This window comes from Scyliorhinus torazame, chromosome 12 (genome assembly GCF_047496885.1).
Source record: "Scyliorhinus torazame isolate Kashiwa2021f chromosome 12, sScyTor2.1, whole genome shotgun sequence".
In the NCBI taxonomy this organism is placed as follows: Eukaryota; Metazoa; Chordata; class Chondrichthyes; order Carcharhiniformes; family Scyliorhinidae; genus Scyliorhinus; species Scyliorhinus torazame.
Genome location: NC_092718.1, coordinates 6,748,639 through 6,766,517, shown reverse-complemented (window position 1 = coordinate 6,766,517; position 17,879 = coordinate 6,748,639). Strand labels below are relative to the sequence as shown.

The 17,879-nt window shown below is 47.2% G+C and overlaps 1 protein-coding gene across 11 annotated transcripts in view; it reads left to right on the top strand.

Annotated features, from left to right (window-relative positions):
* tipin (timeless interacting protein) overlaps nucleotides 1–17,879 on the top strand; it is an 89,780-nt gene that overhangs the window by 60,460 nt on the left and 11,441 nt on the right. For all 11 annotated transcript variants that reach the window (XM_072470353.1, XM_072470359.1, XM_072470358.1 and 8 more), the window contains 2 exons: nucleotides 1,823–1,898; nucleotides 14,845–14,967. In XM_072470353.1, coding sequence (XP_072326454.1) covers nucleotides 1,823–1,898; nucleotides 14,845–14,967 — 199 coding nt within the window. The remainder of the gene's footprint in view (nucleotides 1–1,822; nucleotides 1,899–14,844; nucleotides 14,968–17,879) is intronic.

Sequence of the window (17,879 nt, the reverse complement as noted above, 5' to 3'; positions counted from 1 at the left end):
CTGCCTATCACTGATAAGCTATTTTCTTCCAAATGTGAGTAGATCCTATCCCTCAGTATCTTCTCCAACAGTTTGCCTACCACTGACGTCAAGCTCACAGGTCTATAATTCCCAGGACTATCCCTGCTACCCTTCTTAAACAAAGGGACAGTATTAGCAATTCTCCAGTCCTCCGGAACCTCACCCCTGCTCAAGGATGCTGCAAAGATATCTGTTAAGGCTACAGCTATTTCATCCCTCGCTTCCCTCAGTAACCTGGGATAGATCCCATCCGTAATGCCTTTTAGAATACCCAAACCTTCCCCCTTCCTTATGCCGACTTCTAGAGTATTAAACATCCATCCCTAACCTCAACATCCGTCATGTCCCTCTCCTTGGTGAATACCGATGCAAAGTACTCATTAAGAATCTCACTCATTTCCTCTGACTCCACTCATATTCCCTCTTTTGTCTTTGAGTGGGCCAATCCTTTCTCTCGTTACCCTCTTGCTCCTTATATACAAATAAAAGGCTTTGGGATTTTCCTTAACCCTGTAAGCCAAAGATATTTCATGACCCCTTTTAGCCCTCTTTATTGCGCGTTTGAGATTTGTCCTACTTTCCCGATATTCCTCCAAAGCTTCATCCGTTTTAAGTCGCCTAGATCTTATGTCTGCTTCTTTTTTCATCTTAGCTAGTCTCACAATTCCACCCGTCATCCATGGTTCCCTAATCTTGCCATTTCTATCCCTCATTTTCACAGGGACATGTCTGTCCTGTACTCTAATCAACCTTTCCTTAAAAGACTCCCACATTTCAAATTGGATTTACCCTTAAACAGACGACATTCCCCAGCTCCTGCCGAATTTTGTTATACTTGGCCTTTCCCCAATTTAGCACCCTTCCTTTAGGACCACTCTCGGCTTTGTCCGTGAGTATTCTAAAACTTACAGAATTATGATCGCTATTCCCAAAGTAATCACCAACTGAAACTTCAACCACCTGACCGGGATCATTCCCCAATACCAGGTCCAGTATGGCCCCTTCCCGAGTTGAACTATTTACATACTGAAAGAGTCTTTACTTCGGATTGTTGTTCTGTAGCAGGCTTTCCTCACACCACGCTGGCTGATCAAAGTCTCTGGTTTACAGTTGCTAATGGTCTCTTTGGCAGAGTTATCCATTCAGTACAGTACTGACAGGCAGCCGGCCTTCTGGAGAGTCACTTTAGTTCTTGTCAACTCTAGGCTCACACTCGAGCCTATTTCTTTCTTGAGGCACTTTATTCCACCTCCAGCTCGTGGTTTGACTTCCAAAGAATGACACCCAGTCTTGCTGGATAGAGTCCTCACAGTTACCTTATGAAGAGAGTTTAGCTGGATCTTTTGGGAGAGAGTTAATTGGAACCCTGCTGTGCCCCCCCCCCCCCGCCTCGCCCCGCTGCGTCCCCTCCCCCCTGCTGCGTCTCCCCCCCCCCCCCCCCCGCTGCATCCCCTTCCCCCGCCTCGCTCCGCTGGTGTCCCCTCCCCACACCTCGCCCCGCTGCGTCCCCTCCCCCCGCCTCGCTCCGCTGGTGTCCCCTCCCCACACCTCGCCCCGCTGCATCCCCCCCCTCCCCCGCTGCGTCCCCTCCCCCCGCCTCGCTCCGCTGATGTCCCCTCCTGCCTGCACTCATGGGGCCCAAATGTTCCACTTGTCCCTCACTCTTTATTTCCTGTGAGTGCTGCTGCTTTGTTGCCTTATCTTTGGGTTGTGGCCTGGGTTTAGCAGGTGTTATTATGCATCTAGTGATATACAGGCTTTTTGGACCGGAGATTTATTAAACCTTTTTATATATAAAAAGTTTGACTTCAGATCGAGGGTTGCCAGCCCTGCGGAATTTATTCACTGACGTTCGATTTAAAGGCAAAGGACATGAGGTAAGCCGGGAGAATAGAAGTTCCTCTCTGACCCACATTGTCTCCCAATCTGGCAATGCCTTTTTAAAATTCTTATCCGTGTTTTCAAATCCCTCCGCGGCCTTGCCTCTCTACCTTTTGCAAGCTTCTCCAGCCTCACAAACCTCCCAAAATCCCTGACTTCTTACTCATCCTCTATTGTATCAATCGCCATGAGCTATCTGGGCTCAATTGCTGCCTTAAACCACTTTACCTCGATCTTCCCCTCTCCTTGTTTAAAACTCTTCTTTAAACCTACCACTTAGACCAAGTTTTATGTCATCTGTTCTAACATCTTGTGCGGCGGTTTGATAATGCTCCCGTGCAGCGCTTTTTAATTGTGTTTTACTCTGCGAGGGCACTATATAAATTCAACTTGTTCTTATAAGAATCTTTATTATTGTCGCAAGTAGACTTACATGAACACTGCAATGAAGTTATTGTCAAAAGCCCCGAGTCGCCACATTCAGGCGCTTCTTCGGGTACACTGAGGGAGAATTCAAAATGTCCAAATTACCTAACCGCGCGTCTTTCGGGACTTGTGGGAGGAAGCCGGAGCACCCGGAGGAAACCCACGCAGACACGGGGAGAATGTGCAGACTCTGCACAGACAGCGGACCAAGCCGGGAATTGAACCCGGGTCCCTGGTGCTGTGAAGCAACGGTGCTAACCACTGTGCTACCGTGCCGCCCTTTCCCCTACTGAACATGCCTCTGCATTCAGTCTGTGGAAAGGACTTCTTCCTGTTTCATTGATATTTCTCTGCAACATGTGTACACTTTCTCCCATGATACTGATTGACTGTAATATAAAAATATCATTATATTTGTAATTTGTAATGTTTGTGTTTTCTGTTGCTCCAGTCCTTTTTTCCAGAGCGCTAGTTCCCTGAAACGGGGCAGTTCTACAGGAGTCTGTTATCCTTTAGCACCTTGCCTGTTGTTTATTATTTGTCAGATCTGACCGGCGAGTTGGCTGCACTTTGGGAAAACAGCAGCTCAAACTTCTCACTGACATTGCTGGAGGCACAAATGAGCAGCTATCAGGAGTGCAAATTAAGCATGTTTAAAGCAGTGTTCATTGACTCTGAATCTCTTGCAGATGCAAATGCAGTTTTGTAAATCCTTTGAGCTCTTGGCTATTGCATGAATATTTAATATTGATGGGCATTGTGGATAATTGGAGCACAGGCAGTTATCCTGAGCCATGCCCGACCTGACTGCCCAGAAACCTCAGCGCCAGGTTCTGTGCAGAATTCAATATATTCATTTAGTGTTTTCCCTTTTTGACGTGGGAGCACTGATCCCTTCATTTTCTAGGACACTATCGTGATGCACAGTGCCTCAATTACTGTTACAGCCACTTGGATTGAATTACGTATGACTTTTTCTCAGTAAAGTTTTAAAGCCTGAATTAATACCACAATGATTATGCAGCAGTATCTGCTAGAAGCAGTGCAATGTATTCATTACATGTTCTTAATAATCTTTAGTGTCACACACTGCAATGACGTTACTGTGAAAAGCCCCTAGTCGCCACATTCCGGTGCCTGTTCGGGTACACGGAGAATTCAGAATGTCCAATTCACCTAACAAGCACGTCTTTCAGGACTTGTGGGAGGAAACCGGAGCACCCGGAGGAAACCCACGCAGACACGGGGAGAACGTGCAGACTCCGCACAGACAGTGACCCAAGCTGGGAATCAAACCTGGGATCCTGGAGCTGTGAAGCAACGGTGCTAACCACTGTACGACCATGCTGCCCTTATCCTACCGTGCTGCCTGTGGCGACCTGTAACCAGTGGGGCTCCACAGGGACCAGTGCTGGGACTGGCACAGTTTACAATATATATCAATGACTTGGAGGAAGGAAGCCAAATTTGAAGATGTCACCAAAATAGGTGGAAAGGCAAGTTGCAAGAGGGATACGGACAGTTTGCAAAGAGATATTGATAGGTTAAATGGGAAGAAGGTTGGCAAATGGAGTACAGTGTGAGAAAATGTGAAGTTGTTAAATTTGGATGGAAGAACTAAAGAGCAGAGTATTAATTAAAATGGAGAAAAAGTGCAGAAAGCCGCGACACAAAATGACTTGGAGGTAGTTTCCCATGGCAGGTTGATGGAAAAAGTGAAGTCGCACGGGGTTCAGGGTGTACGAGCTAGATGGATAAAGAACTGGCTGGGCAACAGGAGACAGAGAGTAGTGGTGGAAGGGAGTGTCTCAAAATGGAGAAAGGTGACTAGTGGTGTTCCACAGGGATCTGTGCTCGGACCACTGTTTGTGATATACATAAATGATCTGGACGAAGGTATAGGTGGTCTGATTAGCAAGTTTGCAGATGATACTAAGATTGGTGGAGTTGCCGATAGCGAGGAGGACTGTCAGTGAATACAGCAAAATATAGATAGATTGGAGAGTAGGGCAGGGAAATGGCAGATGGAGTTCAATCCAGGCAAATGCGAGGTGATGCATTTTGGAAGATCCAATTCAACAGCGGACTATACGGTCAATGGAAGGGTCCTGGGGAAAATTGATGTACAGAGAGATCTGGGAGTTCAGGTCCATTGTACCCTGAAAGTGGCAACGCAGGTTGATAGAGTGGTCAAGAAGGCATACAGCATGCTTGCCTTCATCGGACAGGGTATTGAGTACAAGAGTCGGCAGGTCATGTTACAATTGTATAGGACTTTGGTTAGGTCACATTTGGAATACTGTGTGCAGTTTTGGCCGCCACATTACCAGAAGGATGTGGTTGCTTTAGAGAGGGTGCAGAGGAGGTTCACCAGGATGTTGCCTGGTATGGAGGATGCTAGCTATGAAGAAAGGTCGAGTAGATTAGGATTGTTTTCGTTGGAAAGACGGAGGTTGAGGGAGGACCTGATTGAGGTCTACAAAATTGAGAGGTACGGACAGGGTGAATAGCAACAAGCTTTTTCCAAGAGTGGGGGTGGCAATTACAAGTGGTCATGATTTCAAGGTGAGAGGGGGAAAGTTTAAGGGAGATGTGCGTGGAAATTTTTTTACGCAGAGGGTGGTGCGTGCCTGGAATGCTTTGCCAGCGGAGGTGGTAGAGGCGGGCACGATAGCATCATTTAAGATGCATCTAGACAGATATATGAACGGGCGGGGAACAGAGGGAACCTTGGAAAATAGAAGACAGGTTTAGATAAAGGATCTGGATCGGCGCAGGCTGAGAGGGCAGAAGGGCCTGTTCCTGTGCTGTAATTTTCTTTGTTCTACTTGTGCACAAAACACCAAGCTAGCAGCACACAGGTGCAGCAAGTAATCAGGAAGGCCATTAGAATTATCGCCCTTATTTCAAGGGGGTTGGAGTATAAGAGTCGGGAAGTCTTGCTGCAATGTACAAGGTACTGGTGAGACCACATCTGGAGTACTGAGAGTAGTTTTGATTCACTTATTTAGGGAAAGATATTACTTCATTGGAGGTGGGTCTGAGAAGGTTCACTAGGATGATCCCCGGTGTGGCGGGATTGTCATATTAGCAAAGGTTAAACAGGTTGGGACTCTACTCAATGGAATTGAGAAGAATGGGAGGTGATCTCATTGAAACATACAGGATTGTTAAGGGGCCGACAGGGTAAATGCTGAGAGGGTGTGTCTCCCTCCTGGGAGAGTCTAGGACCAGAGGGCAGAGTCTCAGAATAAAGGGGAGCCAATTTAAGACTGCGATGTGCAGGTTAGGTGGATTAGCCATGCTAAATTGCCCTTGGTGCAATTCTGTGGGAAAGAGAGACCGTGGGAGAGGAGCCAGAGATTTAAAATCGCGGGAGAGGAGCCGGAGATTTAAAAGCGGGAGAGGAGCCGGAGATTTAAAAGCGGGAGAGGAGCCGGAGATTTAAAAGCGGGAGAGGAGCCAGAGATTTAAAAGCGGGAGAGGAGCCGGAGATTTAAAAGTGGGAGGGGAGCCGGAGATTTAAAAGTGGGAGAGGAGCCGGAGATTTAAAAGTGGGAGGGGAGCCACCTCCTCTAACCTAAGGGGTTGAGTGAATATCAGGTAAGCTCTTTCTTTCCTTTTCTTGTTTTATCTGCAAGTTTTCTAGAGGGGATGGCAGGGAAGGTAGTGCAATGTTCCTCCTGCAGAATGAGGTGAGGGACGCCGTCAGTGTCCCTGCTGATTTCACTTGTGGAAAGTGCACCCATCTCCAGCTCCTCAGAAACCGCATTAGGGAACTGGAGCTGGATGAACTTCGGATCATTCGGGAGGCAGAGGTGGTCATGGATAGAAGCTTCAGGGATGTAGTTACTCCGACGAATAAAGATAGATGGGTGACGGTGAGAGGGGCTGCGAGGAAGCAGTCAGTGCAGGGATCCCCTGTGGTCGTTCCCCTTAGTAACAAGTATACCGCTTTGGATACTGTTGAGGGGGGGGGGGGCTTACCAGGGGTAAGCCATGGGGTACAGGTCTCTGGCACAGAGTCTGTCCCTGTTGCTCAGAAGGGAAGGGAGGAGAGGAGTAGAGCATTAGTCATTGGAGACTCCATAGTTAGGGGGATTATAGGAGATTCTGTGGGAACGAGAGAGACTCGCGGTTGGTGTGTTGCCTCCCAGATGCCAGGGTCCGTGATGTCTCGGATCGTGTTTTCGGGATCCTTAAGGGGGAGGGGGAGAAGCCCCAAGTCGTGGTCCACATAGGTACCAACGACATAGGTAGGAAAAGGGATGGGGATGTAAGGCAGGTATTCAGGGAGCTAGGGTGGAATCGTAGAGCTAGAACAAACAGAGTTATTATCTCTGGGCTGTTACCCGTGCCACGTGCTAGCGAGACGAGGATTAGGGAGAGAGAACAGTTGAACACGTGGCTACAGGGATGGTGCAGGAGGGAGGGATTCAGATACCTGGATAATTGGGGCTCATTTTGGGGTAGGTGGGACCTCTATAAACAGGAAATGAAATGAAATGAAAATCGCTTATTGTCACAAGTAGGCTTCAAATGAAGTTGCTGTGAAAAGCCCCTAGTCGCCACATTTCATCGAGGCTGTTCCGGGAATTGAACCGTGCTGCTGGCCTGCCTTGGTCTGCTTTCAAAGCCAGCGATTTAGCCCTGTGCTAAACAGCCCCTACAGATGGTCTACACTTTAACCAGAGGGGTACCAATATCCTGGGGGGAAATTTGCTAATGCTCTTCGGGAGGGTTTAAACTAATTCAACAGGGGGGTGGGCCCTGAATTGTAGCTCCAGTGTGCAGGAGGTTGAGAGTAGAGAGGTCATGAGTAAGGTTTCAAGGCTGCAGGAGTGTACCGGCAGGCAGGAAGGTGGTTTGAAGTGTGTCTACTTCAACGCCAGGAGCATCCGGAATAAGGTGGGTGAACTTGCGGCATGGGTTGGTACCTGGGACTTCGATGTTGTGGCCATTTCGGAGACATGGATAGGGCAGGGACAGGAATGGTTGTTGCAGATTCCGGGGTTTAGATGTTTCAGTAAGCTCAGGGAAGGTGGTAAAAGAGAGGGAGGTGTGACATTGTTAGTCAAGGACAGTGGCAGAAAGGACGTCTGATGAGGACTCGTCTACTGAGGTAGTATGGGCTGAGGTTAGAAACAGGAAAGGAGAGGTCACCCTGTTAGGGGTGTTCTATAGGCCTCTGAAAAGTTCCAGAGATGTAGAGGAAAGGATTGCAAAGATGATTCTGGATAGGAGCGAAAGTAACAGGGTAGTTGTTATGGGGGACTTTAACTTTCCAAATATTGACTGGAAACGCTATAGTTTGAGTACTATAGATGGGTCAGTTTTTGTCCAATGTGTGCAGAAGGGTATCCTGACACAGTATGTAGATAGGCCAACGAGAGGCGAGGCCATATTGGATTTGGTACTGGGTAATGAACCAGGACAGGTGTTAGATTTGGAGGTAGGTGAGCACTTTGGTGATAGTGACCACAACTCGGTTACGTTTACTTTAGTGATGGAAAGGGATAGGTATATACCGCAGGGCAAGAGTTACAGCTGGGGGAAAGGCAATTATGATGCGATTAGGCAAGACGTAGGATGCATAGGATGGGGAAGGAAAGTGCAGGGGGTGGGCACAATGGAAATGTGGAGCTTGTTCAAGGAACAGCTACTGCGTGTCCTTGATAAGTATGTACCTGTCAGGCAGGGAGGAAGTGGTCGAGCGAGGGAATCGTGTTTTGCTAAAGTAGTTGAATCACTTGTCAAGAGGAAGAAGGAGGCTTATGTAAAGATGAGACATGAAGGTTCAGTTAGGGCGCTTGAGAGTTACAAGTTAGCCAGGAAGGACCTTAAGAAAAAGCTAAGAAGAGCCAGGAGGGGACATGAGCAGTCCTTGGCAGGTAGGATCAAGGAAAACCCTAAAGCTTTCTATAGATATGTCAGGAATAAAAGAATGACTCGGGTAAGAGTAGGGCCAGTCAAGGACAGTAGTGGGAAGTTGTGCGTGGAGTCTGAGGAGATAGGAGAGGCGCTAAATGAATATTTTTCGTCAGTATTCATACAGGAAAAAGACAATGTTGTCGAGAAGAATACTGAGATACAAGCTACGAGACTAGATGGGTTTGAGGTTCATAAGGAGGAGGTGTTAGCAATTCTGGAAAGTGTGAAAATAGATAAGTCCCCATAGCCGGATGGGATTTATCCTAGGATTCTCTGGCAAGCTAGGGAGGAGATTGCTGAGCCTTTGGCTTTGATCTTTATGTCATCATTGTCTACAGGAATAGTGCCAGAAGACTGGAGGATAGCAAATGTCCCCTTGTTCAAGAAGGGGAGTAGAGACAACCCCGGTAACTATAGACCAGTGAGCCTTACTTCTGTTGTGGGCAAAGTCTTGGAAAGGTTTATAAGAGATAGGATTTATAATCATCTAGAGAGGAATAATTTGATTAGGGATAGTCAACACGGTTTTGTGAAGGGTAGGTTGTGCCTCACAAACCTTATTGAGTTCTTTGAGAAGGTGGCCAAACAGGTGGATGAGGGTAAAGCAGTTGATGTGGTGTATATGGATTTCAGTAAAGCGTTTGATAAGGTTCCCCACAGTAGGCTACTGCAGAAAATACGGAGACATGGGGCGGGATTCTCCGCCCCCCCCCGCTGGGTCGGAGAATCGGCGGGGGGCGGCGTGAATCCCACCCCCGCCGGCCGCCGAATTCTCCGGCGGCAGTCGGCCGGGTCCCCCCCCCCCGGCAATTCCCCGGCCTGCGATGGGCCGAACTACCGCTGCTGCTATGCCAGTCCCGCCGGCGTGAATTGAACCAGGTCCCTTACCGGCGGGACATGGCGGCGCGAGCAGGCTCCCCAGTCCTGGGGTGGGGTGGGGGGGGGGGGGCCGATCTGGCCCCGGGGGGTGACCCCACGGGACCCACCGATCTGTAGGCAGGCCTGTGCCGTGGGGACACTCTTTTTACTACGCGTCGGCCGTGTAGGTCTCTGCGATGGCCGACGCGTAGGTGACCCCCCCCTGCGCATGCGCGGGCATGACGTCAGCAGTCGCTGACGCTCCCACGCATGGACCGACTCCCGCTAGTCGGCGGAGTCCCTTCGGCCCCGGCTGCCGTGTCGCCAAAGGCCTTCCACGCCAGCTGGCGGGGCGCCAACCACTCCTGGGCGGGCCTAGCCCCTAAAGGTGCGGGACTAGCCCCTAAAGGTGTGGGCTTGGCTCCTAAAGGTGCGGAGGAATCCGCACCTTTGGGGCGGTCCGACGCCGGAGTGGTTCACGCCACTCCATCCCGCTGGGACCCCCCGCCCTGCCGGGTAGGGGAGAATCCTGCCCTTGGGATTGAGGGTGATTTAGCGGTTTGGATCAGAAATTGGCTAGCTGTAAGAAGATAGAGGGTGGTTGATGGGAAATGTTCAGCCTGGAGTTCAATTACTAGTGGTGTGCCATAAGGATATGTTTTGGGGCCACTGCTGTTTGTTATTTTTATAAATGACCTGGAGGAGGGCGTAGAAGGACGAGTGAGTAAATTTGCAGGTGACACTAAAGTCGGTGGAGTTGTGGACAGTGCGGAAGGATGTTGCAGGTTACAGAGGGACATAGATAAGCTGCAGAGCTGGGCTGAGAAGTAGCAAATGGAGTTTAATGCAGAAAAGTGTGAGGTGATTCATTTGGAAGGAGTAACAGGAATACAGAGTACTGAGCTAATGGTGAGATTCTTGTTGCTCTTTCTAGCTTTATTCTATTTGCTCTGTTTCGGTCACCTTTGCTCATGAGTCGCCAGGTATCTTTATGATACCGCCACGTGGTTCAAGTTTAGGTTATGATTAATAACACAGCACACCGCTTAGTAAGGATTAAAACAACGGTCATTTATTATATACAACAAGCAATATTAATACCCTAATACTACTTTCTATATAACAAACCTATCACTACTGGCCAATACTTAACTTAGGAAGAGCCCACCAGGTCAGGGAAACAAATGGCTTGTCCAATCCAATCTGGCCCGCGGGATTCAAAAGGCTGCTACAGGTCGGTGGCTAGGTGTCTCTACCGGATAGCGATCGTTGGATTCACACTTACAGTGGCCGGTGGCTGGTCTTGTGAAGGTCTCGAGCAGGCGAAGATGAGAGAGAGAGCGATCGGAACTTGGACCTTTACTTTTATAGGGCCCAGGGGCTTCCCGCCTCCCGGGGCGGCCCTTGACCCTGAGTCCCAAGTGATTGGATTCTGTCCCCAGTCTCTGGGGTCGATGTGTCCAATGGTGAGGCGATTCCTCGATCGGGGGGTGGTCGCTCACCTGTCTTTGTTTCGGCCACTGCAGGCGCCGACAGGTCTGGCCCGGTATTCAATTGCTAATATGTTGCAATTGTTCCCGGGGATAGCCGATTTAACTGTGGATGTCTGAGTTGATTAGGTGTAAACAGTCCTGAATGAAACTGCGGATACCTGGGTTGAAGGGCTGTTGATAGCCCCGAGTATCGATCTGGGCTACGTTCCCAGAGCTGAATATGCAAACCTGTCTGCAGCTGCCTGCTTGTGTCTTCTTGGCTGCTTTTCCCAGCAGTCTTTCGGGTTAGCCATTTTAAACTGGGTTTTGGCCAGATTAATCGGAACGCAGCCATTTTACATGGCTACATCTTTGGTAGTGTGGATGAGCAGAGAGATCTCGGTGTCCATGTACATAGATCCCTGATAGTTGCCACCCAGGTTAATAGGATTGTTAAGAAGGTGTACGGTGTGTTAGCTTTTATTAGTAGAGGGATTGAGTTTCGGAGCCATGAGGTCATGTTGCAGCTATACAACACTCTGGTGCGCCCGCATTTGGAGTATTGTGTGCAATTCTGGTCGCCGCATTATAGGAAGGATGTGGAAGCACTGGAAAGGATGCAGAGGAGATTTACCAGAATGTTGCCTGGTATGGAGGGAAGATCTTAGGAGGAAAGGCTGAGGGACTTGAGGCTGTTTTCGTTAGAGAGAAGAAGGTTAAGAGGTGACTTAATTGAGACATACAAGATGATCAGAGGATTGGATAGGGTGGACAGTGAGAGCCTTTTCTTCGGATGGTGATGTCTAGCACGAGGGGACATAGCTTAAATTGAGGGGGAGATAGATATAGGACAGATGTCAGAGGTAGGTTCTTTACTCAGAGAGTAGTAAGGGCGTGGAATGCCCTGCCTGCAACAGTAGTGGACTCGCCAACACTAAGGGCATTTAAATGGTCATTGGATAGACATATGGACGATAAGGGAATAGTGTAGATGGGCTTTAGAGTGGTTTCACAGGTCGGCGCAACATCGAGGGCCGAAGGACCTGTACTGCGCTGTAATGTTCTAATGTTCTTGGGTGTCCAAAAAAGGTTAAGTGGGGTTACGGGGATAGGGTGAAGGTGTGGGCTTAAATATGGTACTCTTTTCAAGGGCCAGTGCAGACTTGATGGGCTGAATGGCCTCCTTCTGCACTGTAAATTCTATGAACCTGAAAAAGAACCTCTTATCCTCACTCCGTTTCCTGTCCACTAGCCAATTCTCTATCCATGCCAATATACCACCTCCATCACCATGGGCTCTTGTGACTTTTGTGAGGTACCTTGTTGATCGCCTTCTGGAAGCTCAAATACATCACATCTACTGGTTCCCCTCTATCCACTCTGGTTGAAAATGCCTCGAAAACCTCTGATAAATTAGTCAGATATGATTTCCCTTTCACAAAGCCATGCTGACTCTGCTCGATTAGATTCTGATTTTCCAATTGTGCTTAAAAATTGATTTCAACATTTTCCCAACAATAGGCATTCGGCTAATTGGCTGATCGTTATCTGCTTTTTGCCTCCCACCTTTTTGAATAGGGGTGTCACATTGGTAGTTTTCCAATCTTCCCGTACTTCTCCAGAATCCAAGGAGTTTTAGAAAATTGCAACTAATGCATCCACCAGCTCCAGCTACAAAAGGATGTTATGATGCAAGTCATCCGGGCCAGGGGACTTATCTGCCTTTAGCACCATTAGTTTGTCTAATACTATTTCTCTAGTGATGGTGATTACCCCCCCCCCCCCCCCTCCGTATTCTTTAGTATTATGGGATGTTTGAAGTATCTTCCACCATAAAGACTAATACAACCGACAGGCGCCGGAATGTGGCGACTAGGGGATTTTCACAGTAACTTCATTGCAGTGTTAATGTAAGCCTACTTGTGACAATAAAGATTATTATTAAAAAAACTATTTGTTTAACTCTTCTGCCATTTTCTTGTTCCCCATATCTATCTCTCCAGATTCATTTTCTAAGGGGCTGATGTTCACTTTGACCTTTCTCTTTATGTATTTAAGGAAGCTCTTATTGTCAGTTTTTATGTTCCTCACTAGTTTGTCCCCTTAGTTTATTTTCTCCCTTTCTTATCTTTCACTGACGCTTGCCTCCTTGTATGCTTTTTCTTTCAACATTCTCCTTGACTTCCTTGGTTAGCCATTGTTGGTTTATTCCTACTGTAGAATCTTTTCTCCTTATTTTTGCTGAGAGTCATGAATTACCTCCTTAAATGTCTTAACACTGCTTGTTTACTGTCTTTCCTGCTAATCTATCCGCCCAGTCCATTTTAACTAATCTATCCCCATTTCATTGGCATTCACTTTATTAAGTTAAACACAGTTGTTTACGGCTTCAGTTTCTCACTCTCAAACTGAATATTAAATTCTATCATGTTATGATCACTAATTCCTAGGGGATCTTTTACTCTGAGGTCATTTATTAAACTTCTCTCATTACCCATTGCCAGATCCAAGATGGCCTGTTCCCTTGTTGGCTCCATGACATACTACTCCAGGAAACTATTCCTAATGCACTCTTATGAATTTATTGTCATAGCTCCCTTTGCAACTTGTTAACCCAACAAACGTAAAGATTAAAGACACCCATAATTGCTCAATTCTTTTTTTACATGCTCCTACTATTTGATGATTTATACCCTTTCCTACAATGTAGCTACTGTTTGGGTAGCTGTCTATAGCTACTGTCTATACACCACTCCTACCAATGTTATCTTTCACTTTCTGTTTTTTATCTCCACCCAAATGGACTCTCCCCACCAGGATCTAGATCTCACAAGTGTCATCATTTTATCTCTTATTAACAGTGCTACCCCACCACCTTTTCCTTCCATCCTCTCCTTCCAACAGGTCAAATATCCATGAATATTAAGTTCCCAGTTTTGATCTTGTAACCATGTCTCCGTAAAGTAATGTGACGTCTCAAAAAATCCATATGTAAACTAATCAAGTTAAAACCTGCAAACGTGACAATCGTGTTGGAACCAAAATAGGTAAACAAATTCAACATGTAACAGGGACGTGGTACTGGATGGGATATTAAAAGGAATATTGAATGAAAATTACAGACGAGTGCTTCACAGGCACTGAAGTACATATCGATGTCATCATTTTAAGTATGGTGCCTCAGCTCCAGGGACTCGGGTTCGATTCCACGTCCTCCCCGTGTGTGCGTGGGTTTCCTCCGGGTGCTCCGGTTTCCTCCCGCAGTCCAAAGATGTGCAGGTTAGGTGGATTGGCCACGATAAATTGCCACTCCCAGAAATGTGCAGGTTAGATTACAAGTATAGGACAAGGGAGCGGACCTTGGGCCGGGAGGGGGGGTGCTCCTGAAGATTCCTTGTGCTGAATGGCCTCCTTCTGCACTGTTATGATTCTCCATTGAGGATCTAAACCATATATGAAAATAGGTCAGTATCATTCCGTACTACATCTTAGAGTTGCATTTAGTCAAGTTTCTGAGTTGATTGATTGCTCTGGACATGGTGGTGGTTAACTAATTTTGGCATTGTGTAGATTACGTAAGAGATTTTCAATTCTTTTTGTTTGTTTTTTAAAGATTTATTTTCAAAAATAAATTTAGAGTATCCAATTCTTTTTTTTCAATTAAGGGGCAATTTAGCGTGGCCAATCCACCTACCCTGCACATCTTTGGGTTATGGGGTGAAACCCACGCAGACACGGGTAGAATGTGCAAACTCCACACGGACAGTGGACCAGAGCCGGGATTCGAACCCGGGTCCTCAACGCCGTAGGCTGCAGTGCTAACCACTGCGCCATGTGCCGCCTGAGAAATTTTCAATTGTAAGAAACTTCTGCCATTTAGACCCCACCCAAGTCAAAATTCCTCCATTATGCTGCTGGGCAGGGAATTGTTCCCCTGGCCTATTGGGGGGAATTTTCTGCCCAGATTTCTGGGGATGGGGGCAGAGAATTGAGCGGGTGACCCAAAATGGCCTTGACGCCAGCGGGATTTCCCAACACTTCTTTTAAATTGCAAAGTGTCAAAAACTAGGGCAGGAATGCAGTCAACGCAACCTGTTGGCTGCACCCTGCTTTTCCCGTCTAAGCTGACACTGGGCAGAAATTTCTGACCCCCCTACCTGTATTTCTGACATTGTATGTGACTTTGGTTGTTAATCCTGTACATAGTTCACCTCATGTCTTTTTTTGTTCTCCTATTTCCTCCACTTTTGTTAAGAGTGATGACGTGAAGACTCTCCTTTGGCACATGGAGCATTGGGCTCACAGACTGTACCCTAAATTACAATTTGAAGACTTCATTGACAAAGTGGAGGCCTTGGGCGGTAAAAAAGAAGTTCAGGTATCTTTTCAATATTGCAAGTTTAAATTTCATCTCCCCATCTAATTGGGATGCAGTTGCTTCCAAAAATTGTTTTTATTTTTAAACAATTGATTCCGTATACCATTTCATATTCAGCAGCAAACGCTGGGTGGGATTGCTTCAGAAAGATGTTGGGTGTGAGTAAATCCGTGGCAGTACTGTTAATGAGTGATGTTGGTAGAATTGTTGTGTGCTGAGATGAGCAGCCCACGCTTTCATTCTTGTCAGAGGAAGGAGGAAGTGCGATAATAACACTAATCATGTTATGAACGGGTATGGAACTCTTTGTCAGAGAATTCTGTCTGTTCAAGTGAATGCTTATTCCTCAGCCACTGCCAGATCAATTTTTATCCCATTGCTATTTGCTAGTTAATTTGTAATTCAAGGCATCTGTCAATAGGTCATTTGTGGGCATTTAGAATAGTTATAATTTCCTTGTATGTTTGTTGCAAGTCATTAATGACTTGGATGAGGGAGTTCATTAATGACTTGGATGAGGGAGTTCATTAATGACTTGGATGAGGGAGTTGAAGGGTGGGTCAGTAAATTTGCAGATGATACGAAGATTGGTTGAGTTGTGGCTAGTGAGGAGGGCTGTTGTCGGCTGCAAAGAGACATAGATAGGATGCAGAGCTGGGCTGAGAAGTGGCAGATGGAGTTTAACCCTGAAAAGTGTGAGGTTGTCCATTTTGGAAGGACAAATATGAATGCGGAATACAGGGTTAACGGTAGAGTTCTTGGCAATGTGGAGGAGCAGAGAGAACTTGGGGTCTATGTTCAGACATCTTTGAAAGTTGCTACTCAAATGGATAGAGCTGTGAAAAAGGCCTATGGTGTGCTAGCGTTCATTTACAGAGGGATTGAATTTAAGAGCCGTGAGGTGATGATGCAGCTGTACAAAACTTTGGTAAGGCCACATTTGGAGTACTGTGTACAGTTCTGGTCGCCTCATTTTAGGAAGGATGTGGAAGCTTTCGAAAAGGTGCAAAGGAGATTTACCAGGATGTTGCCTGGAATGGAGAGTAGGTCTTACGAGGAAAGGTTGAGGGTGCTAGGCCTTTTCTCATTAGAACGGAGAAGGGTGAGGGGCGACTTGATAGAGGTTTATAAGCTGATCAGGGGAATAGATAAGAGTAGACAGTCAGAGACTTTTTCCCCGGGTGGAACAAACCATTACAAGGGGACATAAATTTAAGGTGAATGGTGGAAGATATAGGGGGGATGTCAGAGGTAGTTTCTTTACCCAGAGAGTAGTGGGGGCATGGAATGCACTGCCTGTGGAAGTAGTTGAGTCGGAAACATTAGGGACCTTCAAGCAGCTATTGGATAGGTACATGGATTATGGTAAAATGATATAGTGTAGATTTATTTGTTCTTCAGGGCAGCACGGTAGCATTGTGGAAAGCACAATTGCTTCACCGTTCCAGGGTCCCAGGTTCGATTCCGGCTTGGGTCACTGTCTGTGCGGAGTCTGCACGTTCTCTCCGTGTGTGCGTGGGTTTCCTCCGGGTGCTCCGGTTTCCTCCCACAGTCCAAAGATGTGCAGGTTAGGTGGATTGGCCATGATAAATTGCCCTTAGTGTCCAAAATTGCCCTTGGTGTTGGGTGGAGGTGTTGACTTTGGGTAGGGTGCTCTTTCCAAGAGCCGGTGCAGACTCAGTGGGCTGAATGGTCTCCTTCTGCACTGTAAATTCAATGATAATCTATGATTAATCTAGGACAAAGGTTCGGCACAACATCGTGGGCCGAAGGGCCTGTTCTGTGCTGTATTTTTCTATGTTCTATGTACCAGAGTACAGTGAAAAGTATTTTTCTGCGGCCGAGGAACGTACACAGTACGTATAGTAGACACAAGAATAATCATTGACAAATGATACATCGACAAACAGTGATTGGTTACAGTGCGGAACAAGGGGCCAAACAAAGCAAATACATGAGCAACAGCAGCATAGGGCATCGTGAATAGCGTTTTTACAGGGAACAGATCAGTCCGAGGGGGTGTCATTGAGGAGTCTGGTAGCTGTGGGGAAGAAGCTGTTCCTATGTCTGGATGTGCGGGTCTTTAGACTTCTGTACCTTCTGCCTGATGGAAGGGTCTGGAAGAAGGCAATGCCTGGGTAGGAGGGGTCTCTGATAATGCTGTCTGCCTTCTTGAGGCAGCGGGAGGTGTATACAGAATCAATGTGGGGGTGGCAAGCTTGTGTGATGCGTTGGGCTGAGTTCACCACACTCTGCAGTTTCTTGCGATCTTGGACCGAGCAGTTGCCATACCAGGCTGTGATGCAGCCGGATAGGATACTCTCTATCGCACATCTGTAGAAGTTTGTGAGAGTCGATGCAGATATGCCGAATTTCTTTAGCTTCCGTAGGAAGTAGAGATGTTGTTGGGCTTTCTTGACTGTTGCATCAACGTGAGTGGACCAGGACAGACTGTTGGTGATGGTGACGCCCAAGAACTTAAAACTATCGACCATCTTCACTTCAGAGCCATTGATGCAGACAGCAGTGTGTCGTGCTACGCTTCCTGAAATCGATAATCAGTTCCTTGGTCTTTCTGACATTTAGAGAGAGGTTGTTTTCGGTACAGCATGCAATCAAGTGATTTATCTCCCTTCTGTAGTCTGTTTTATCGTTGTTGGAGATTAGACCCACCACAGTCGTATCATCCGCAAACTTATAGGTTGGGTATAATTCCAAGCAACTCACTCAACCATACAAGTCACGTCTACCGTCCACAAATACAGCATTTCTGTTCTTTCCGCCCTACTCTCCGCCACGGGAAAGGTCATCACGCGAACCCACCTCACCCGCCTCCTCCCGTTGGCTGAAGAGCTCCCCCCTGAGTCTCAGATCGGCTCCCGCCCATCAGGAGGCTCAATGGTCATGGTCTT